At 45.2% G+C, this 23,941-nt stretch overlaps 1 protein-coding gene across 1 annotated transcript in view; it reads right to left on the reverse strand.

The window, feature by feature from the left end:
* Positions 1-20,133, reverse strand: part of LOC115093265 (diamine acetyltransferase 1-like) — a 106,911-nt gene extending 86,778 nt beyond the window's left edge. The window contains exons 1-2 of the mRNA XM_029604930.1: positions 19,944-20,133; positions 2,013-2,064 (exon numbers count right to left, since the gene is read on the reverse strand). Of these exons, the coding sequence (XP_029460790.1) occupies positions 2,013-2,064; positions 19,944-20,033 (142 nt within the window). The 5' untranslated portion in view covers positions 20,034-20,133. The remainder of the gene's footprint in view (positions 1-2,012; positions 2,065-19,943) is intronic.
* Between the last annotated feature and the right edge of the window lie 3,808 nt (positions 20,134-23,941).

Below are 23,941 nucleotides of genomic sequence, written 5' to 3' on the forward strand. Positions count from 1 at the left end.
ACCCATGCGGCCGGAGCCGCTGACATCAAGCCGCGTTCCGCGGCAGCCGGAGCCCGCCTCCTTGTTACTTGCGGCAGAGAGCCATGAGTCTTCATCCTTGTCTTTAGCGGCATGGAGCCACCACCGCTGGGGCCTGTTCTGCTGCCTGGGCCGCCCCTGAAGGAGTCCTTGCAGCAGGGACGCTGCCATCAGGCTTTCCCTGCTCCTGCCTGTGTCTCTGCGGCAGCATGGCTGCTCTCTTGGTCCTGCCCCCTTCCTAAGGGGCAGGCCCATGTCTTCTTCCCCTTCTTAAAGGGGCAGCGTAGGTGGGGTCCACCTGGCCCCACCGGAAGTCAGCTCTCCTGATTTCCTGTGCCAGCCCTATTTAAGGGCTTCTCCTGCACTTCAGCTTTGCCTTGTATTGGAGTTACTTGTCTCTGGAAGTCTCGTCTTCCAGCGCTCCGTCAGGTCTTTGTTCTCCGTTGGAGCTCCATGTCTCGTCCTGCTTCCAGTGTCTCCTGTGACTTCCTGTGACTTCCTGATGTTCCATGTCTTCATGTTTCAAGGTTCCTAGTCCAGGCTTCCTGATGTTTCACTTCCTGATGTTCCAGGTTTCCTGTTGTTCCATTTCCTGTGTTTTCAAGTTCTCCTGGATCCGCCAGCTCCTGTGGTTCTCCAGATGACACCTTGCTTCGTCATTGGAGTCTCGTCTCAGCTGGAGCCCTTCCTGTGTTTCCTAGATCTCTTGACCTTCCAGCTCCGGCTGGAAGGTCAAGAGAACTTCCAGCCGGACCTTCCAGCCGGACCTTCCAGCTCCGGCTGGAAGGTCCGGCTTCGTCATTGGAGTTTCATCTCAGGTGGATTCCCTTCCTGCGCTTGTCCCACTCTCCGCATGGTCTGTGACCAGCCTCTTCAGGTTGTGTAGGGCGCGCAGTGGGACAGGGTGGTCCACGACCAGTCCCACGGGTGGACTGTGTAGGGCGCCCTGAGAGACAGAGCCAATGTCTAACCTTCCCAGCTTCTCATCTCGTCCAAGAGTCTTCCAAGTTCTTCGTCTCGTCGAGAGTCTTCCAAGATCCTCATCTCCTTCCAGTGTCTTCTCGTCTCGTCTTGAGTCTTCTGTGTCACAAGGCCTCCGTCTACCCTCATCCTCAGTCCGGCCTGCAGCTTCTTGCCGACACCTAGCAGCAGGTCTGAAAGGGCTGGGAACGGTCGGAGGACTGTTCAACAACCAACATAATGTTGTTGGCTTTCCAGGAGCATGCAGGTCCGGCGGAGGGTCAGACTTTGTCTTCTCCCATGCTAGGACATGCCTCACCAACCCTCGGTGCTGTCTTGGATTCGTCTGGGATCGTGCCGAGGTCCAAGGGCACACATATCCCCTCAAGTTGGGATCGCTCTCCGAGTGTTCCCGTAATATAACAGAATACAAGACCTCTCATGGCCTCCCGTCTATAACAGTTCTTTCTTCTCAAATGACGTTAATTGAAGCTTCTTGTTCTTCCTTTATTAACAATAATCTCATTATTCATAATCAGCAGAATGTGATGGGAGATGTTAGCAACCTTATTTAACTTAGCTGGTATAGATGATAAATAGCTGGTATCCTCAGGTCTTTGTTCGGATATAATATTCTTGTGTAATTTTGCCATTTTTATTCTCCCTCATTTTTCCTCTTAATGTGGTCCAATACAAATATTTGATTCTGTTTCCTTTGTTTATTATTTCTTATGTTATTTTTCTGTAATTCCTGGTTATACATTTTCATTAAATATAAATGAGATAATTAATAAAGAAATAATTGAAAATGATAGTAATTCAAGATATGACAAAATTAAAATATTGTAAAAATATTAAGGCAACTCTGATTTGATAAGTATAGAGGAAAAAGAGCAAGATACATCAGCATCTGTTAAATCACTGATAACTTCAAGTAGATGAAAATATACATGGAAAACCTATCTTTGGGAAATCTATGTGGCTTTGCGCATGCTTTGTTACTCCACCCTTGCTAACAAAATTTCTGCTCTCACCTTTTTCTGTCAGTTTAACAGCTTGGGCCATGTTTTCATAAGCAGCTAGTTCCTAGGAAATAAGGAAACCAGTTTTAATTCATATCAGTAATTCTTCAAACATTATGCAAAAGATTACTGAGTTCTTTGTCTCTGAAATACAGCATCACAGACAATATTTACGTCACATGATCTTTTTCTGCCTATCTCCTATCATTGCTAGAAAGCTTTGGGGCGGATTTTAAAAGGGTTACGGGCATAATATACGCTCGTAACCCTTTAAAACCACTCCTGCATGCGCCGAGCCTATTTTGCACAAGCTCGGCGACCCGTGCAAGCCCCGGGACGCGCGAATGTCCCGGGGCTTGGAAAAAGGGGTGGGGCGTAGATGGGGCGGGGCCGGAGACTCCAGGCACAGCGGCCATTTGCTGCTGTACCCGGGATCACGGGCCGGCTGTTGGCTGGCGTGTGCAACCTATGCCTGCCCAGAGGCAGGCGCAACTTATAGGATAAAGGTAAGGGGGGGGTTAGGTAGGGCTGGGGGGCGGGTTAGGTAGGGGAAGGTGGGGGGGCGGAAGGAACGGAGGAAGGCTGCGCAGCTCAGTGCGCGCAAGTTGCACAAAACAACGACCCAGTTGACATCCCCCCTCCCATCCACACATGGTCACAATTCACACCCGTTGCTTCCACAGAAATCGAGCCTATCATCAGAAAAACCAACCCTGCATCCCACCCTCTAGACCCCATCCCCATCAAAACCCTAAAACTCATCAGAGAGATTATTGTCAAACCAATAACCTACATCATTAACTTATCCCTAGAACAAGGAATCTTCCCAGAAAAACTCAAAAACGCCATCATCAAACCTATCATCAAAAAACCTCAACTCGACAAATCCGACCCAGCAAATTACAGACCAGTCTCCAACCTCCCATTCCTAGCAAAAATCATCGAAAAAACAGTCAACAATCAACTCACAGAACACCTTGAAACCTATAATGTTCTACAGCCTGCACAACATGGTTTCAGAAAATTCTTCAGCACTGAAACCCTCCTCCTCTCTCTCACTGATACCATCCTCAGAGGCCGCGACAAAGGCAAATCTTTCCTCCTGATACTTCTTGATATATCTGCCGCCTTTGACACCATCAATCACAGAACTCTCCTCACCAGACTTAAAGAAATTGGTCTCCAAGACACCACAATCAAATGGTTCAACTCCTACCTCTCAAACAGATCCTACATCGTCAAAACGAACTCATCTGAATCCTCTCAAGTGCCCCTCACTCATGGAGTCCCACAAGGTTCTTCACTATCCTCAACCCTATTTAACATTTACCTCATCCCACTATGCAAATACCTTTCAGAGGCAAACCTCACCTACTTCATCTATGCAGACGACATACAAATATTACTCCCCATAAACAAGTCCATCCAACTAACCATGGAAAAATGGAACAAACTCAGCTCAAATCTATCCCACTTGCTATCTCAATTATCACTATGCCTCAACCAAGCCAAAACAGAAATCATTCACATCCACGATGACCGTCCCTCTCATCCACTCAAGTGCACCCCCTCCGACCACCCAGGAAGCTCAACCAACCCGGGAGTGCCACAAATCTCACCCACGCCGTCCACAAGAAACCTAGGCGTAACAATCGACAGCCAACTCAACTTTAAACGACACATCTCCAATACAATCAAGGATGGATTCTTCAAACTCCAGACACTAAAAAAACTCAAACCCCTTCTCCAAGAGCACGATTTCCGAACAGTCCTTCAATCAATTATCTTCACAAAACTTGACTACTGCAACTCCCTCCTCCTTGGCCTACCAGAAACCCACATCAAACCCCTCCAAGTGCTACAGAACGCTGCCGCCAGAATCATCTCTAACAACAAAAAATCCTCCCACATCACACCCACTCTCAAAGAACTCCACTGGCTACCCATTACACAAAGAATCCAGTATAAAACCCTCACCCTCATGCACAAAAAAATAAACAACAACAATATGAACTGGCTAAACAACGGAATACAACCTTACCCTACTCAAAGAACTCTCAGATCCACCAACACTGGCCTCCTAGCCGTACCCAATCTCAAATCTGCACACCTCAACGTCACCCGCAAACGAGCCATAACAATAGCGGGCCCCACCTTATGGAACTCCCTCCCCACCTGTCTCAGAAATGAACCTTCATTGCAAGTCTTCAAAAAACACCTCAAAACATGGCTGTTCCTATAAGCTTTCCCACCTGACACGTAACCTGCCCAAATGCAACTGCAACACACCACGCCCCCTACACAAGCATCTCGCACCACCATCATCCCTCCCTTGCACCACCTTCCTCCCACCTATCCCCCCCCCCCCCCCCTTTCAACCCTCCTTGCCAACCTTAACCTTAAAATATCCTCATCAACAAGTCATTTATGTACATATGTTATATACTATATCAAATGTTCCATGTAATCCTGTTATTTCTGTTACAATTCGTTATATTTTATTACAATGTTATAATTTATTATATTTATTACAATGTTATAATGTAAAATAGGGCTGTTACTACCATATTCTTTTAGTTATCTGGAAACCGATGTGATATCTCGATCGAACGTCGGTATATAAAATAAATAAATAAATAAATAAATAAAATAAAATTGTGCACCCCCTTGCGCGCGCTGACCTTGGATTTTATAACGTGCGCGCGGTTTCACGCACTTTATAAAATTGGGTGCACATTTGTGCACACCGGGTTGAGCGCACAAATGTATGCCCGCGCGTACCTTTTAAAATCTAGCCCTTTGTGTACAAGATTTGCTTGTTTGGTGCTTACATACGCACATTAAAACCACAAAGTACTATCAGGCTAATTTTAAAATAAGTGAACGTGCGCCCATATACAAGTGGAGATACATTTGAATTTTAAATCATGCGTGCACTTGCATGCGTTTGATTTAAAATACACCTACCACACTTAAGTATGCTTCCAATTTTAAGAGGTTACTCGAGCAAACCTATTTTGCCTATCTTCAATAGGACTTTGCTGGCTTTAACACATGAATGTAAGTGTATTTTAAAACAAGCTCACGCGAGAGACATTCCCAGTTTTTCAAAGTAGTCCACCAGTTTGCCCAGTCAATTTTGAGGTCATCCAGACCCTCTAGTTCTTCATCCTGCATGCCCCCCAGTTGACCAGAATCCCTCACCTTGTTATGTAAACCCTAAAACACAAAATCTGCAGACTTGTTTCTCATCAGGAGCAGCAGTAAAATTGCACAGCTAACAAGCTGCCACATGCTGCGGCCTCCGTTTTTAAAATACAGAATTATGTAACAGTTGGCCCTGCCCCAGAATACCCATTCCCCACCCTTTTCCGCCCCCTTATATTTTGGCTCACACACATGCATATACACACGTAAATCGCAGCATTTATAAATCCATTTTGCTCATGCATTGCCCACATACTTGTGCATATGGAACTTTCTGTGCGAGCAACACTTTTAGAAGCGACCCCTATAGAAGATATAAAAGTAGGTTTGCTCGAGTAACCTCTTAAAATTAGGAGCATACTTATGTGCAGTAGGCGTATTTTAAATCATACACACACAAGTATGCGTATGATTTAAAATTCCAGAGTATCTCTGCAAGCGCACCGATACACAGGTGTATGGGCACATGTGCGCTCGTTTTAAGATTAGCTTGTTTGGATTCATTTCAAAAACTGTTCTTCGTGTGCACCCCTCAGTTATTTATTATCTTTAAATACTTCTTCTCTATATGGAAATTTACAGGAAAAAAGGTTTGAGTCATGCTCTTGTCTATAATGTAAGAATCGCATACTACTTTTTTCTCTTATTGCTCTGAAGGTATTAGAAATCTATCGTCTGCTGTAAAGCAAGTTTTCTTACCATAAATAAGGTTCTCCATAGACAGCAGGAAGAATTAGCCATGACAAGCTTTTTCCCAAATGGGAAAATGCAAAAGTTTTTGCTCAGGTATTGCCTCATGAGCCCCTCAGTCGATTACAGAGCTAAGTTTAGCTAGGTAGTTGTCTCTCCAAGAAGGTGGGTGAGTACTTAGCATGGCTAATTCATCCTGCTATCTAAGGAGAAACATGCTTACAGTAAGCAAATTTTCTTTCTCCATTGACAAATAGAACTGAATTAACTATGACATGTGAGGAGTCCCAAGCTGAGGAATGCAGCAGAACATTTTCTGAATAAGCAACCCGGACCCCACCATGGAGAGTAAACTACTGGATGAATAGGCTACACAAAACTATTTGTTCAAATTTACTGTTGTTTTTTGATAGATTGTCAGACAGTAATGGGACATTAAAAGGTGCACTGATGACCAAGTTGTAGCTTTGCAGATGTCTTCAATAGGTACGATTCATAAATGAGCTACTGTTGCAGCCATGGCTCTCACCTGATGAACCTTAATTGAGTCTATAACCTGTACGCCTGCTAGCACATAACAATGCATGGTATAGTCTTCTAGCCCTTTTGACAATGTACACTTGGCAACTGCTAAGCCCAGACGGTTAGTATCATAACAGACAAATAGTTGTGAGGCTTGATGATTTGCTGAATTCTCTTCCGGTAATAAGCCAAGACTCTTTTACAGTCTAAGGAAGGAAGGGCTTTTTCATCTTTATGTGCATGTAGCTGGAAAAGAACGTGGGTAACATGATGGCTTGATTTATATCAAAAGCTGACACCATCTTTGGTAGACACTTTGGGTGAGAGCACCAATCTATTGTGGAAGACGTGCATGTAAGGAGAATGATAAACCAATGCCTGAAATTCACTGACACTTCTTGCTGACATGATTGCAACAAAAAATATTAATTTCTATTTGAGAAACTTCAAAGAAACTGGTTCCAAAGATTCAAAGGGCTTCATAAGCTGTTCCAGATCCACACTGAGGTCCCATGGACCAAGTGGCTTGGTCACTGGAGGTTCTCTGGAGGTTTAGAATGCCACAGGCAAATTGTTCAGAGTAGTTAAATCACAAGCAGATTGTGATAAATTGCAGGAAGACCTTGTGAGACTGGAAAATTGCAGGAAGACTTTGTGAGACTGGAAAATTGGGCATCCAAATGGCAGATGAAATTTAATGTGGATAAGTGCAAGGTGATAAGTGCAAGGTGAAGCATATAGGGAAAAATAACCCATGCTATAATTACACAATGTTGGGTTCCATATTAGGTGCTACAACCCAAGAAAGAGATCTAGGTGTCATAGTGGATAACACATTGAAATCGTCGGTTCAGTGTGCTGCGGCAGTCAAAAAAGCAAATAGAATGTTGGGAATTATTAGAAAGGGAATGGTGAATAAAACGGAAAATGTCATAATGCCTCTGTATCGCTCCATGGTGAGACCGCACCTTGAATACTGTGTACAATTCTGGTCGCCGCATCTCAAAAAAGATATAATTGCGATGGAGAAGGTACAGAGAAGGGCTACCAAAATGATAAGGGGAATGGAACAACTCCCCTATGAGGAAAGACTAAAGAGGTTAGGACTTTTCAGTTTGGAGAAGAGACGACTGAGGGGGGATATGATAGAGATGTTTAAAATCATGAGAGGTCTAGAACGGGTAGATGTGAATCGGTTATTTACTCTTTTGGATAGTAGAAAGACTAGGGGGCACTCCATGAAGTTAGCATGGGGCACATTTAAAACTAATCGGAGAAAGTTCTTTTTTACTCAATGCACAATTAAACTCTGGAATTTGTTGCCAGAGGATGTGGTTAGTGCAGTTAGTATAGCTGTGTTTAAAAAAGGATTGAATAAGTTCTTGGAGGAGAAGTCCATTACCTGCTATTAAGTTCACTTAGAGAATAGCCACTGCCATTAGCAATGGTAACATGGAATAGACTTAGTTTTTGGGTACTTGCCAGGTTCTTATGGCCTGGATTGGCCACTGTTGGAAACAGGATGCTGGGCTTGATGCACCCTTGGTCTGACCCAGTATGGCATTTTCTTATGTTCTTATGATACTAAAGGATGAGTGAAATTCAGTTTATCCTCTATCTGAATATGGTAGGCCTTCTCAGCTCTCAGTACCTTGACTGATAAGGTACTGAGAACCTAGAAGGAAAGACACAGCAAATACTGAAGCAGCTCCAGCGGTTTGCATGCAAATAGGTCCAGGAAGCTTTGCTGACACCAGGATGAGAACCATTTCCATTTAATGCCATAAGCCGTCTCAAGACTCTGAACCTTTAGCCTTTCCTCATAGGGGAATTGTTCTATTCCCTTTATCATTTTGGTTGCCCTTCTCTGTACCTTTTCTAATTCTGCTAAATCCTTTTTGAGATGTGGTGACCGGAACTGCACACAATACTCAAGATGAGGTTTCACCATGGAGTAATACAGAGGCATTATGATACTGTCTGTTTTATTCTCCATTCTTTTCCTAATAATTCCTAGAATTATATTTGCTTTCTTGGCTGCTACTGCACACTGAGTAGAAGATTTCAACAGATTAACTATGATGCCTAGATCCTTTTCCTGAATGGTGACTCCTAATATGGAACCTTGCATTGTGTAGCTAGAATTTGGGTTACTCTTCCCTAAATGCATTACTTTGTACTTGATCACATTAAATTTGCCAGTCTCTCAGTTTTGCAAGGTCTCCCAGTCTCTCAGTTTTGCAAGGTTTCCCAGTCTTTCAGTTTTGCAAGGTCCTCTTGCATTTTCTCACAATCTTCTTGTGATTTAACAACTTTGAATAATTTTGTGTCACTGACAAATCTGATCACCTCACTCACTGTTCCCATTTCCAGGTCATTTATAAATATATTAAAAAGCAGTGGTCCCAGAAAAGATCCCTGGGGCACTCCATTATTCACCTTTCTCCAGTGGGAAGATTTACCATTTAGCCCTGCTCTCTGTCTTTTAATGAGTTCACAATCCACAACAGGACACTGCCCCTATCCCATGACTTTTTAATTTCCTAAGAAGTCTTTCATGAGGGACTTTGTCAAATGCTTTCTGAAAATCCAGAAACACTATATCAACTGGCTCACCTTTAGTTGCATGTTTATTTATGATCTTAAAAAAATGTAGCAGACTGGTGAGGCAAGTCTTCCCTTGGCTAAATCCATGTTGGCTTTGTCCCATTAAACTATGCCTATCTAAATGTTCAGCAATTTTGTTCTATATGATAATTTCTACCATTTTGCCTGGCTCAAGCATCATCAGACTCACTGGGCTGTAGTTTCTTGGACTACCCCTTGATCCCATTTTAAAAATTGGCATTTCATTGGCAACCTTCCAGTCTTAGGTACCATAGATGATTTTAATGATAGTTTACAAATTTCCAAGAGCAGGTCCACAATTTAATTTTTCAGTTCTTTCAGCATCTTGGGATATATACCATCTGTTCCAGGTGATTTGCTATTCTTTAGTTTCTCAATTTGCCCTAGTACATCTTGCAGGTTCACTGAGATTTGCTTCATTTCCTATGAATCATCACATTTGAATATTATTTCTGGCATGGGTAACCCTCTTACATCTTCCTCAATGAAGACCAAAGCAAAAAATGAATTTAGTCTCTCTGCTATTGCTTTGTCATCCCTAAGTGTCCCTTCTAGCCCTTGATCATCTAATGGTCCAACTGACTTCCTCTCAGGCTTTTTACTTCAAATGTACCTGTAAAGGTCTTATGAGTTTTTGCTTCCATAGCAAGCTTCTTTTCAAATTCTCCCTTTGCCTTCCTTATTAGTGCTTTCCATCTAACTCTCCAGTACTTATGCTGTTTCCTGTTTTCTTCATTCGGATTCCTTTTCCATTTCCATTTCTTGAAAAATGTTCTTTTAGCTATTATAGCCTCTCTCACCTAACCTTCCAACTTCTTCACCTATAAAAGAATACCAATCACACTCTGGGAATACCCTCTCTTGGTAAACAAATCATCTTAAAGGCCAGGCCATAAGCCAAAACCCAGCTGGATCCTTGTGAATGACTGGACCCTGGATCATCAAAACTCTGAGCAGAGGAAATACCAGCAGACTCCCTTCCAACATCCTTATCAGATCTGCATACCAAGGCCTCCTAGGCCAAACTGGAGCAACCAATATCACCAGGCCTCAATGCTCTGATATTTTCTATACTACTCTGTCCACTAACAGCCACAGCAGAAAAACATACAGAAGGCCATGCTCCAGCCACTCCTGAGTCAGAGCATTGAATCCTGAGGACCCTTTGTCCCTTCTTTGACTGAAAAAGTTCCTTCCCCTGGTGTTGCCACCAGAAGTGGTCAAATCCATCTATGAAATCCCCATCTGTTAACTACCAAGGTGAAGGCCTCGAGATCCATTTCCCCGGGATCCAGAGATTTTTGGCTGAAAAAATCCACTTGAACATTCTCCACTCCTGCTATATCAGCTGCTGAGATCATCCTTACATTCTCCTCTGCCCACTGCATTAGGAGTCTTGCCTCCAACACCACTTGAGGACTCTTGGTTCCACCCTGCCAATTTACATATACTACCATCATCACATTATTGGAAAGTACTCTGACTACTTGTCACTTCAAAAGAGGAACGAAATGTAGAAGTGCCAAGCTTATTGCCCTCATTTCCAAGAGAGAGATCGACCACCTGCTCTCTTGCCATGTCCAAACTCCCTGAGTCACTTGACTTTAGCAATATGCCTCAATCTACAAGAATGGTGTAGGTCAGCACAGTAATCCATATAGGAAGGTGGAGATCTACCCCCTAATCCAGGTTATTGTGAAATAATCACCGTACAAGACTTCTCCCTACAAGAATCAGCAATACCAGCCACCGAGAATATACTTCAGACTGGGAATGTTATGGGAGTCTCTGTTTAGTGGACCCTTGGGCCGACCTGCTGGAGACTGGGAAAGGTGGTCAATGTCTCTAATGGATAGCAGGCCGGGAGGCAGATGTTCAGGCAGGACGTAGATGCTCTTCACCCTGGAAGCTGGTACTCCCCCTGGAGGAGCCCATAGGAGCCCAACCGCTGGGATTTAGGTGGCTTCACCCTTGGAAGCCGAAGCCCCCCTGGGAGGAGCCCGTAGAGGCCCGGCCGCTGGGACTTAGGCGGGTTGTGGATCAGGACAGGTAACTGGAACCAGACTAGGACAGTAGCAATACTATAACTGGGTTCGGGTTCTGGAACCAGGCAGGAACTTTAGCAAGACTCGGGTACTGGAACCAGGCAGGTACGGTAGCAGGCAGGCTGGAACCAAGCAAGTACTATAGCAGGCAAGTAGGAACCAACCGGTACTGTAGCAAGCAAGCAGGAACCAAGCAGGTACTGTAGCAGGCAGGCAGGAACCAGGCAGGTACTGTAGCAGGAATGGAGCGACGAAGCAAAGCAAGTCACTCCGGGGCACAGCGCAACAGGAAACCGAGAGGCTAACCCGTTGCAAGGCAAAGACTGGATGGCTGCGGCCAGCTTATCAAGGCCGCGGCGTCTGACGTCAGGAGTTGGGCGGAGTCACCACTGGCGGGAAACGGCCTAGAAAAGCGCCCAAGTGGTGCGCGCGCGTGCCTAGGAGCCAGGCATCCATGGGAGACCTCGCAGCAGCGCAGCCCCAGCGGGAACGCCGCCAAACAGGCCGCAAACCAGGCCTCTGGAAGCGGGAGCAGGTCCGGGAGCCCGGAGGTAAGGGCCTGGCCGTGGTGCTCGTGGCCAGAACCGCAACAGGGAAGACCATCTAGACAAGGCCTTCTGAAGGGGATGCATATGGACCCTCGCCCAAGGAACTAAATCCAACGTGGCAGTCATGGAGCCTAGAACCTGAAGATACTCCCAAGTTGTGAGAATCCAACATGGACAGACCTGAGACTGCATCTTTTGATTCCTCTCCTCAGTCAGCAAAACTCAACCCTGCCTCATGTTGAAACACCCCCCACCAAGACACTCCAACATCTGTGATGGACACAATTTGCTCTTATCGAAGTTCACTACCCAGCCTAGTTCCTTCAAGAATTGCATTGCCACTTCACTCTCCTGAGCTGATTTTACCCGAATCAACCAATCGTCCAGATAGGGATGCACTAGAATTCCTTCACAATGAAGATTTGCCGCCCCCACTACCACTACCTTGGGAGCAGTGGCCAGACTGAAAGGCAGAACTCGAAATTGAAAGTGATTCCCCAGAATGGCAAAACAAAGATACTTCTGATGGTCCTCTCGTATGGGGGTATCCAGAGATGTTAAAAATTCCCCTTCACTCACCATTAACAAAATGGACCTTAACATCTACATCTTGAAATGAGACACCCTTTAGGGCTCTTTTGATCCCTTTCAAATCCAGAATGGGCTAAAAACATCCTTCCTTTTTCAGTACTACAAAATAAATTGAATATCTCCATTGACTTCTTTGAGCCTCAGAACTGGAATCATGGCCCTAAATGCAAATATCTGTCTAAAATCACTTGCACAGCCTCCACCTTTCAAGCAGTATGACAAGGGGACATTATAAAAGAATTTGAAATAGGGTGGGAAAATTGCAGATCATAGGCAGATATGACTATCTCTAAAATCTATTGATCATAAGTAATCTGGATCCATCTCCAGTAAAAGACTGACAACTGCCTTCCTGTCTCCAATAGTAGAGAACAGGTCCCCAATCCTTCACTAGGAAGTCTGAGCATCCTCATCCAGTATCCTTACCTCTTTATCTGTTACTATGAAAGGACTGAAATCTGCCTCAAGATCTAGGTCATTGTGGCCAATCGGCCTCCCAAACCTGACCTGCTTCGGATCCCAGAACTGAATCCAAGACGACATGGAATGAGCAGCACCTTTAGGCCTATTTTCCAGCAATCTGGGTGCCTTACATTCTCCCAAGACCTCAAAAACCTTCTCCAAATCCTTTCCAAAGTGCAGTTTTCCCTTTAGAAGAGAATTTGACCAAATGAATCTTGGAAATGGAGTCAGCAGACCAATTATACAGCCAAAATACCTTGCTGCCACAATGGAGGACATACAATAATCTGTGGCTCATACTAAATCATAAAAGGCATCTGCCAAGAAGGCTGCCTCTGGTTCAATCTGAGCATTGTCTTCCATGGCAGCCCATTCCAGAGTTGCTTCCTTTATGCCCTGGGAAATGTGAAGCCCAACTTTAATCACAATGTCACTACAAACGGAAATTTGAAGAACAAAATTAGAAGCTTCAAAGGCATGTTTGAGAACTGACTCAATCCTGTCCTGGGCATCCTTGAGGAACAAATTTCCCTCCACCAGAATCATGGTCCTCCTAGTCACAGCTCAAACAAGCGCATTGACCTTCAGCACACTCAGCCTCTCCTTTTCCTGTGCATTCAGGGTACATAGCTTAGACATCACCTTGACCCCCTTAAAGCTAGCCTCCAGAGAGTCCCATTCACCAGAAATTAATTCCCTAATGGACCTGTGCAGTGGAAATGATTTGGAAGGTTTCCACAAGCCCTCCATGATTGGATCTTCTTTGGGATTTACTACCTCTTCTTCCTTGTCCTCCGCAATATGTAAAACTCACAAGGACTGGAAGAGCAAACCTGCCAATTCCTCTTTATGGAAAAAGCATACCATTGGGGGATCGCTCTCCTCCTTAGAAGTAAACACTTTCTCTTCCAAATTCTCCTCGCTGTCCAAAGGCTTTCAGCCTGCAAAATCCTCTATAAAAGCTCCAGGATCAGAGAACTCACCCTCTGAGATAACATCCACAACTTGCATTCTCAGTCTCTTCTTCGAGGGTCTAGCCAAGGGCTTGCTGGAGGCAGAGGAGGAGGAAGGGGCTCCAGGGGCAGCAGTCTACCCCATACAAAATGTCTGAAGTAAACATTTTTAAAACTTTGCAGATCTCAACGACCAGGAGGAGGCCACATCAGCTGAAACCACTCTCCTTGTCTTAACCATGACAGTGCCACTCGAGTCTGAAGCTCCTGATGTGGATTCCAGGGCTGTGGAAAGCAAAGGAAGCCTCAGCTCCCTGCCAATTCTTCTCTGCACATCCAAAATGGCCATCGTTCCCGCTGCCGCAGAGCAATGGTTCTGCAACGTGCACTGCTTCATCCCTCACACTACTGGCAAACGTTTCCTCCCCCAACAGCCACTCTGCGCAAGGCACATGTGTGGCACAGAAAGCAACTCTTCCTGCACTCCGAGGAACCCGGTATAACCCCCTCCTTGATTCTGCTCCAATCCGAGCAACCACAGAGGAGAAAAATACCTGCCGACTTACTTGTATCACCTAATCGCAAAGTAGCAGTCCTCAGCTAATGGTTTGGCACAGTTCTCCCTTCACCATTTCTTTTATATTTTTTAAACTTTACTGAGGTTCTGGACAGGAGGTAGAAAAGGAAGGAAGGCCCAAGAAGAAAAAAGGAATCCTGCTCCTCTTAACCTTCTTTTCCTATATCCTGATCCCTTTTATTTTTTTTATGGGAAGACGGTCCAGGTAAAAAAAACACAAAGAAGGAGTGGGGGAAGGAATTCACAAATAACTGAAAAAGCCCTAGGAAGCGTCCCCATTCAAGCCAACAGGCCAAGATCAATCAGGGGAGGGAGCCCAAGCTATTACCCCAAGAGCGGCTCAACTGAGGGAGGAAGTCTCAGCATTAATCACCCAGGAGCAGCCACCTGCAAGTCCTGCTTCACCTGGCCCAAACCAGGTCTCAGACATAGCAGAAGATATGCTTGTCTACCATCTGCTGGAGACAGAGAATACTGGCAGAATGAGTGCAGCACAAAATCATAAATGTGGTGATGTCAGCAAACCAGCTGTTCTTTGTCTCCATCTGCTGGCTGGGGAGTATAACCCATGTGCCTGGACTGATCTGGCTGATGAAAAGAAATGGTTGGGTATACAAGCCCCACTGCAGGATTCGCATGTGGAGATGGATTAGCGACACTACATGAACTATTGCTGCCATGTGGCCCAGAACTAGCACTACCCTGGTTGTTGTCTGCTCCATGTTCACCAATCAATCAAACATGAACTTGAGAACATTCGCATGATCTATCAGAAGAAATGCTTTCTCTTGCAGAAAATCTATCCATGCCTGATGAAGTTGATTTTCTGAGATGGGATGAGGGTCGACTTTTCAAATTTCACTAGGAATCCCAGGGACTGTAGGAGTTAAATTGTCTTCTGCAAGGAGGTCAATATTCCTTCCTGGGAAATTACCTTAATCAGCCAGCTGTCTAGGTAAGGAAAGCACAGATACCCTAATGACGGAGATGCTCTGCTACCTTAGCTAGGCAATTGGTAAAGACCCTCATTGCCAATGAGAGACCAAAGGGGATCACCCAGTACTGGTAATGAGAGAATTCCACCACAAAGCTTAGATAGTGCCAGTGGGAGGGATAGATGGGTATGTAGGCATTTGCGTCCTTCAAATCCAGGGAACACAACCTCTTTCCTACCTGGAGGAAGAGGAGAATGATGTGGAGAGAATTTATCTTGAATTTCCCCCAGATTCTTGTTCAGATTTCTTAAATCCAGGATGAGTCTCAATCACCCAGATTTCTTGGAGATAAGAAAATAGCAGGAACAGAACCCCTGGCAATGTGATTGGGCGAGACACACTGAGGAGCGACTCTATCTCCAGGTGGAGCTGCACTGAGTGAGAAGGATCTAAACTGAAGGTTGAGCAATGGAGTAGCACAGGAAGTCAGAAGATATGCAAGCAGTAACTAAACTCAACAATCTTGAGTACCTAGCAATCCTTGGTGATATTGTGACACTCTTCTAGGTAAAGACAAATTCTCCTCACCTACCAGAAAATTTGACTACTGGATTCATAGTAGTTCCTCATCCCACAATAGAGCCAGCTCAAAAGAATTATTCATCAATTCATATGGATTTTGACCTGGATTTAAGGCAGTGTTGAATGTAAACAGCACATCACACTCCAACCAATATCTCCCCAGTTTTCCCTAGGGAGATATTGGTTGGCTGGTTGGCTGCAGCTCGACAGCTGCAGCCAACTCTGGATCTGTTCAGGACTCCTCTGCAATTGCCGCTGGGATAAGCCTGGACCTGGGGTCTGCTCTACCCTCTTTTGCAGCTCCTGCTAGGATGAACCCAGACCTATTTCTATCTCCTCTGCAGCTGCTGCTCAGGTGGACTTGGGCTCTCAGTTGCCGGCCTTCTCCTCTTCCTGCCTCTTCCGCAGCTGCTAAGTTCGCTTTTTCTGCCATTCTTGCATACAGGGGTTGAAGCACTGCACGTGCTGCTGACACTTCCTTCCGTCTCTGTGCTTGGACATGTTGTTATGATTCAGAGTGGACCCCTGTTCCAAGGTAGAGTCAGCGCTACAAAAAAGGGAGTCAATCCTCTTCGGGCTCTACGTCGGATGGCAAGGCCTGCTGATGTAGATGTTAGATGAAGGCTTCACCCTGGAAGCTTGTGATCCCCCCAGGAGGAGCCCGTAGGGACAGGGCCGATGGGACTTAGGAGACTCCCTGAAGACTGAAGATAGTCTGGATGCAGGCACCTCCTGCAGGTCGAGGGTTCCAGACGGCTGGCGCCTGCAGCAGGTCGTAATCAGTCCGGGAGTAGATGTCAAAGGATAATCCAAAGCCGGTCCAAGGTAAAAGTCCAGAGAGAGGTCTAGAGCTGGTCCAGGAGCAGACAGGAGAGTGGTCCGAAGCCAATCCAGGGGCACCACAGGAGAGTGGTACGAAGTCAGTCCAGGAGAAATGCAGGAGAAGGGTCCAAAGCCAGTCCAGGTCAACACCAGAAAATCACCACTGCCGGTCCGAAGGTCAGAAGCCAAAGAATCAATCCAACAGGGTGGAGAAGCAGAAGCGGGACGAAGAGCAGATCCAGGAACACGGAACACAGGAACCAAGCACAGAACCTCAATATCAAGGCAAGGTCTGAGTATCAGACCTTGCCTTAAATACAGGAACTGGAGGGAGGAGTTTCAGGAGAAGCCATGACAATTTCCTGTCATGGCTCCTTTAAATTTTCTCTTCAGCCGCGCGCGCGGCTCTTAGCAGAGGCAGAGGGGGAGGAGTCAGCCCGGCCGAGAGGAACCATGCGGCCGGGCTTGGCAGTGGCAGCGGCCGCGAAGAGCCCGACACCTCGGGTAAGGTTTAGTGTCGCCGCGGCCGGCGGTCCTAACACATGTATTCCTGCAAGACAGAGTGAAAGGTTGAAAAGCCACTGTGGGAGATCACCTGGTCTAAGGAGTCCTCCTCCACCTCTGTTTCTGCCTTTCTATTCCAGCTGAGCTCTGCAGCCTCCTGTCTCTTTATGGACAGCGGGAGTTCTATCAGTTAGCTTCCCGGCTTTTGCAGGGTAACGTGCGATCGTTTCTGAGTTGTGGCTGCCAGCCAGCATTCCCGAGTGGGTTAGTTGTTTTCCCCTTGTGCAGGAAACATTTTTTAGGCAAGTTTTGGCTGGACCACTAACTGGGTGACCGAGTGCTAGAAATCCTCTTTGTTGCTGGCATCATTTTCTCTTTGCTGCATCAAGGATCAATGCATGGATCCTCACTCCATGGCTCAAGGCAATGAGGGATGAAGGAAGCATCATTGGTGTCAAGACTCAATGTGTTGATGCTGCCAGAGCATAATGTGTCGACGACACCAGGCCTGATGCATCAGCGGCGCAAAGGCTTGACGAATTGACAGTTCCAGGCCTCAATGTGCCAGTGGATGGTGCAATGGCATCGGTGTACTGTGTTGCCTGAGCTGAGGCTCAGTACTTCTGTGGTGCCGGTTGTGACACTAGCTCCAGGAAATGTAACTTTTTTTTTTTACTAGGCCTTGAGCCCCGCAATGCACATGAAGGGTTTTCCAACACCTGAAGATGGCACTTTTTCTGCTTACTCGACTCTGACGAGGTGAAGGGGCCTCAGGCCTGCTCTGAGGGGAAGGCTTGAAGATTTTCTGCTCAACTCAGCACCTGGTAAGTCAAAAGAGGCTTTGCTCTGGGAGGAAGAACAGCTGTGGCTTCTCAGAGACTTACACAGTTCCTACATTTTCCAAGCTTTGGACTTCTGAGACCATGGAGATATCCGGCCACAGTGGCAGAAGTTTACCTGGTCATGGTTTGTTCCTGAGCACCGGTAACAAATGTCGAGTCCATAAGTAATGGACATTTTCCTATCACATAGGCAGGCTCTGAGTCCACTAATAGTGGGCTTCTTAGCAGTAAACATTTTCTGTTAATTTTTTTTTTAGCCCTAAATTTGCTATTTAGGCAGCGAGGCTACGAAATAATAGAAAAAGTTAGAAAAATTAAAAATTCTAAGAGATATCACTTCAAAAAAAAAGAGAGGGTGCTTAGACAAAAAAAGACTGAGGGGTTTAAGAAGTAACACCTGTGCAGGAACTCCCGCTCATGCTCAGTAGATCAAATGTTCTATGAGCTAAGAGAAAAGGGTCTATTCAGGGATGTCTGATAACCTTACCCATGTGTCATGGATATTTCAGCCCTGCTTGTTGATGGAGAAAGGTACAAAAAACTGCAAGACTGGGAATCAATTCCAGTCTCAAACCTCTCTAGGTTTCCAGACAGCTTCTTGTGGATATTTCCAAGGATCCAGTTTTATTTTAGGCTTGGCAGTTGATTATACATGGGGCATGCTCTGCCAAAGAAAAATTAAGTATTAATATTTTGTTAATGTCTACATAATATATCAGCATATGTAGTCATGAATTAAATATTGCCCAGGACTTTATTCAGCAGATAGTTTGAAATGAGATTAACCAATTGGGACTCCTGGTGATTGAAATCCTGATGTTTGGCCATAAAATGTCATGTAAAATGTTTGAATTTGGTGTCTACCATATTTGTTACAATTGTCCCTTCACTGTCAGATCTCCTTCTACAAAGTTCTAGGTAAACTTTGACTAAATTATTGAACTGAGCCAATGTTTAACCAGAATATAGTGAAAAAGACAGACTTTACCTCAACGTAATCAAAAGACAAAGATCCTCTACTTCATACTGTATCCCATAGAAAACCTGGAAGGCCCCCAAGAGCTCAGAAAGCTGCTTTAAGTCAGACATTGCTTTTAAGAAGGACTGAAAGACTCATGAATCACTGAAACCCAGCAAGCAGGAAAAACCCTGAATTAGAGACAATCAGTGGAAATTTTCTAAAAAAAAATAGCAAGTCAGGGCCAGAGGCAGCCTCCACCTTTCACTCCAGTTACAGTGGTTAAAAGGAAGCAAGTGCAAAAGATTCCAGGTCAGTGACAAAAAATGTTCCAGTTGGTGACCTCATTCTTGAAGGCACTGTTTCAATGATTGCAATCCTTTGGCCCATAATTATCAAACATTATATCAATATTTTTGCCAGGTACAGCTGTTATAATTATCCAAGCACTACATAATCTGTTTTCTTTCTGAGCAAAAGTGTCAAAACCTACAAAGATTCTTAGAACAGTGTATTTGAATTAATGTAGAGATTTAAAACAATAGTCAACATAACTGAAAATGAAGAGGATTAAATACATAAATGCAGTTTTACAGTGGGCTACTTTCATGTAATGTACATTTTTGAAGCCTTCTTTCATTATATAAGGTTAACAAACCAAGCTTCCTCGTTGCAAAAGACTGCGTTTTAGCGGCTACAGAACTATATAGCTGTGTGCCAATAACAATTTGCATTTGCAAATAATAAACTGGCCAGCTTTCACTAGTCCTTCCATTTTCCTTATGAAGTTTTATAAACCCCAATATCTTCCCTCTCCCCCTTAATTCTCAACAATATCCAAATACCGACACCACCCTAATGAGCACAATATGGGCAAATTAAAACAGGAGAACATTGGTGGCTGCAAAGCTGCAGGTGCCATAAGCCAATACTTGGACAGCAGAAAGTCGGCAACTGCGTCTAAAATGCAACGCAAAGTGCTGCCGGAGTCCCGTTGCTCTTAAAAAGGTGGTAAACGTGCCCGCATAGCGCGCCCCGGCTCTCCCGTCTTAACCCGGGGAAGGTGCACTGCTTTACTTTGATGAGGCGCAGGATGTCGGCGCAGTCGTCGGGCGCCGCCTCCCTAACGCGGAACGTGGCGCTCATGTTCTGGCCCGTTCCCGCCATGGCCTCGGCCTTGGCCACGTCCTCTTCCTCATGGGCGCTGCCGAGGGCTTCCCCTCCCGCGCCTTCCAGCAACTGCTGCCAGGCCCCCGCGGCTTGCTCATGCTGTCCGCCTCCCCCACCCCCGATCCAGCTGCAACCCTGCGGCCTCCGCCTCAGTGACTCAGCTCACGCGGACGGCAACCTCACAAAGGCTCCGCCGGCAGGGGTGGAAGGGGAGCCGGGCCTGGACTTTAGGCTCCCATTGCAAAACATACTGGAAGCATCTCGAAAGAGGATTTGGACAGGGCATCCGAGAATCCCTGTCATTGCAAGCATTTCAAATGTCACTAGAATATTTACCACAAGGAATGTGGACAGATGTGCATAGGAAGTTACAACTTAAGTCTTGTAAGAAGGGTCATGTTATATACGGAGGTATTTATGAGGCGTTTAAAGCCGCGTAATTACCTTCTTAATAGTAATCCTGTTCAACAGCATTACTATTGAAACTATTCTCCCCGATACAACCTCGGCGAACCACGGTCCATTGTCGGGGGAAAAGGTTTTGCTTTACAACTGCATTTCACTTTGAAGTTTAATGCAAAAACTTTCCAGTTGTTAATTAAAAATGTTTGCATTGGAAACTTCATAAGTCTCCAGATCAGAAGTTTGTTCGCATTACACACACTGCCTTTTACTGGAATATTTACCCCAATAAAAAAAGGAAAGGAAAAACAAGAGCCTTGCCGCCATCCCGTTAAATTGACCCCCTCTCATAAAGACATTAAAATTAAATTAAATATGCCCATAAAACATCTGAATATTATTTATTTATTTTTAATTTTTATATACCGATGTTCCTGTATACAATACATATCGCACCGGTTTACATGGAACTGAACTGTCGCCTTTAGGGCAGAATACATTGGAACAAGTTGAAAAGAACTTACAGGGAGACAAATGGACTACAATCAAAAACACAATTAGCTGAAATAAAGTACAAACTCAAAACATATGTACAGTGGGATAGATGGACCGGAGTCTATAAAGTCTATCCAGGGCCGCCGGAACCACTAGGCGACCTAGGCCTGTGCCTAGGGCGCCGAGACTTAGGGGGCGCCGCGGCAGGCAGCCGAATTTTGAAAGGGCAAAAAGTGCCTTTCAAAATTCTGCCAGACTTCGACTCGCCTAGATGGAGACCAAGCGCCGAGATTTAGGGGGCGCCACAGCAGGCAGCCAGCTCCCGACTCGCCTTGCCTCCCCCCCAGTGTCACCCTCCCAACACACTCCCCTAGTGGTCCAGCGGAGGTCCCGGGAGTGATCTGCTGCTCCCGGGGCCTCGGCTGCCACTAAGCAAAATGGCGCCGGTTACATTTAGCCCCTACCATGTGACAGGGGTCAACCAATGGCACCGGTAGCCCCTGTCATATGGTAGGGGTGAAGGCAACCGGCGCCATTTTGCTTAGTGGCAGCCGAGGCCCCGGGAGCGGCAGATCGCTCCCGGGACCTCCGCTGGACCACTAGGGGGGTGTCGGGAGGGTGTCACTGGCGGGGAGGCAGGGCGAGTCGGGAGCTGGCTGCCTGCCGCGGCGCCCCCTAAGTCTCGGCGACGATCTTCTTTCTGTGAGTGTGTGTGTATGTGAGAAAGGAATCTGCCAGTTTAAAAAAATGAAATATGATAATACATATACCTGAACTTTTGAAAAGTTGGATGAAAGATAAAATTACTAAATTTTAAACATCCCTCTTCTGGAAAATAAAATTTAACTTAAAGTGGGTAGAGACAAATACTAAAGCAAAAAGAAATAAAGTATTTAAAATGTTCATCTCAGCAAAATCTCAAATTTAAGATACTGATGCCAGGTGGGTTTTTTATTTTATTTTTTTTTTAAGCATAATTTAAGCAATGAAGATTAGAATAGAATCTGAAATGGTTTTGCTTTTTTTTTTTTAAAGCCTTTAAAAAATGTATATTTTTAAATGACTAAGACTGGAATCTTTCCATTTAAAAGGGAAGCCGACTAAGGATGTCTTTCTGTTCCATATCTCCCACATGAATAATCATACGACTGATAGTTTGAAGAAAGACACTTGCTTTATTGCCTGGAAGCGTAAAACAAGAGAAGCTGTACTGTGTGAGTGGCTGTCCCTTGGGAGGACAGAACCTGAAGGAAGGGTGTCATTTCGCCTTTTGATAGGAATGTGGTTTTCTTATTTAATGGTTGGGAGCATCACTTGGTTGGGAGCATCACTTTCACTTTTAGTAAAAGTGAAAAATGCTGCAAGTCTGAAAGCAAGGTGCTTCAGTGAGAGTGTAATATGTATGTGAGACAGGGAGGGTGCTTCTGTATGTGTGTGGTGTATATGTGAGTCAGGGAGGGTGCTTCTGTGCATCAATGTGTGTGCGCTAGAGAGATGGAGCATGTTTTTGGCTGGCTTGTGGCTGTGAGAGAGGGCATGTGTGTGATTGAGCCTGTTTGTAAGTGAGATAGAACATGTGTGTGATTGAAAGCCTGTGTGTAAGTAAGAGAGAGCGAGAGCATGTGTGATTGAGAGAGACTGGCCAGAGAGGTGACGTGTATGTGTGAGAAAGGCTGATCAGGGAGATGACTGATGTGTGTGTGTGTGTGTGTGAGAGAGAGACTGGTTGGGGAGAGATTGGTGTGTGAAAGACAGAAACTGATCTTGAAGGTGTGACAGGTGTGTGTGTGAGAGAGAGAAGAAACTGGTTGTGGTCCCTAAGGAAGAGGTCTGTGAGAACAGCTTCAGCAGCTACTGCTGCTTCTGGTATGGCCTGCAAGGGAAAGGAGTAGGAGAACTGCTGGAGAGGGTAAGTAAAGGTGGCTTTTTAAGTTAATTTTTCTTGATTGACTATCATTTTAATTATTGGGTAGTATGTGATGTGTCTGCTGTTTGAAATATTTTATTGGTGTTTGGTAAAGCTTTCAAAATTTGCATGAGTCTTTAATTATTGGATATTCTATTCATCAGCTGTTTTGAAATTATTTTATTTGTATGATTTTATAATTATGATTAATATATCTTTATTTTATTGATTTGTTTCACGAGGAATGGTGAAATTTTTGTTTTTTCATTGTTGCACTGTATAGAGTCTGACGTGATGCGTTTTACAGTTCAGTTTTTGTCTGCACATTTCTATTTATACTTTATGTGGCTTTATTCTGTATTTGTTGAGGGTTTGTGTTCTGCATGCAAACACTGAGATGAAGCATTCTTTTAGCATGTGGTTTCTCTGTAGGGATCTGTAGTAGCTTGGCCTGTTCTGTTTTCCTGATAGGAGGTGTATTGATATTTTAGATTCTGGTGTAATATTTTTGGTATTCTTTTTCATAGGTACGGTTGTTATTCTTTGAGTGTTGGCAGATAGTATTGTGTTGATATGGGAGGACCATGCCGAAATATATCATAATAGTTATGATGCCATATGAATTCCAAGATGCAAAGTTTTCTTGTTGGCATCACAACAGTGCATTAAATTATCACAACAACTTGTATATTAATTTTACCTCAGAATGTCATTTTTCTTGTAAAATATGTTATAAATGCATAATTTAAAATTGTGTATGGGGAGGGGGCGCCGGACTGTAAGGTTTGCCTAGGGTGCCTAATACCCTTGCACCGGCCCTGGCAGCCGGAGACCAGCCGCCGAGACTTAAGGGGTGCCGCGGCAGGCAGCCAGCCCCCGACTCTCCCTGCCTCCGCCCCAGTGCCGCCCTCCCGACGCCCCCGCGGAGGTCCAGCGGAGGGCCCAGGAGCAATCTGCCACTTCCAGGGCCTCGGCTGCCAATAAGCAAAATGGCGCCGGTGGCCTTCAGCCCCTGTCACATGGTAGGGGCTAAAGGTCACCGGCGCCATTTTGCTTGGTGGCAGCGGAGGCCCCGGGAGTGGCAGATCGCTCCCGGGACCTC

Source organism: Rhinatrema bivittatum, chromosome 6 (assembly GCF_901001135.1).
Source record: "Rhinatrema bivittatum chromosome 6, aRhiBiv1.1, whole genome shotgun sequence".
Classification (NCBI taxonomy): domain Eukaryota; kingdom Metazoa; phylum Chordata; class Amphibia; order Gymnophiona; family Rhinatrematidae; genus Rhinatrema; species Rhinatrema bivittatum.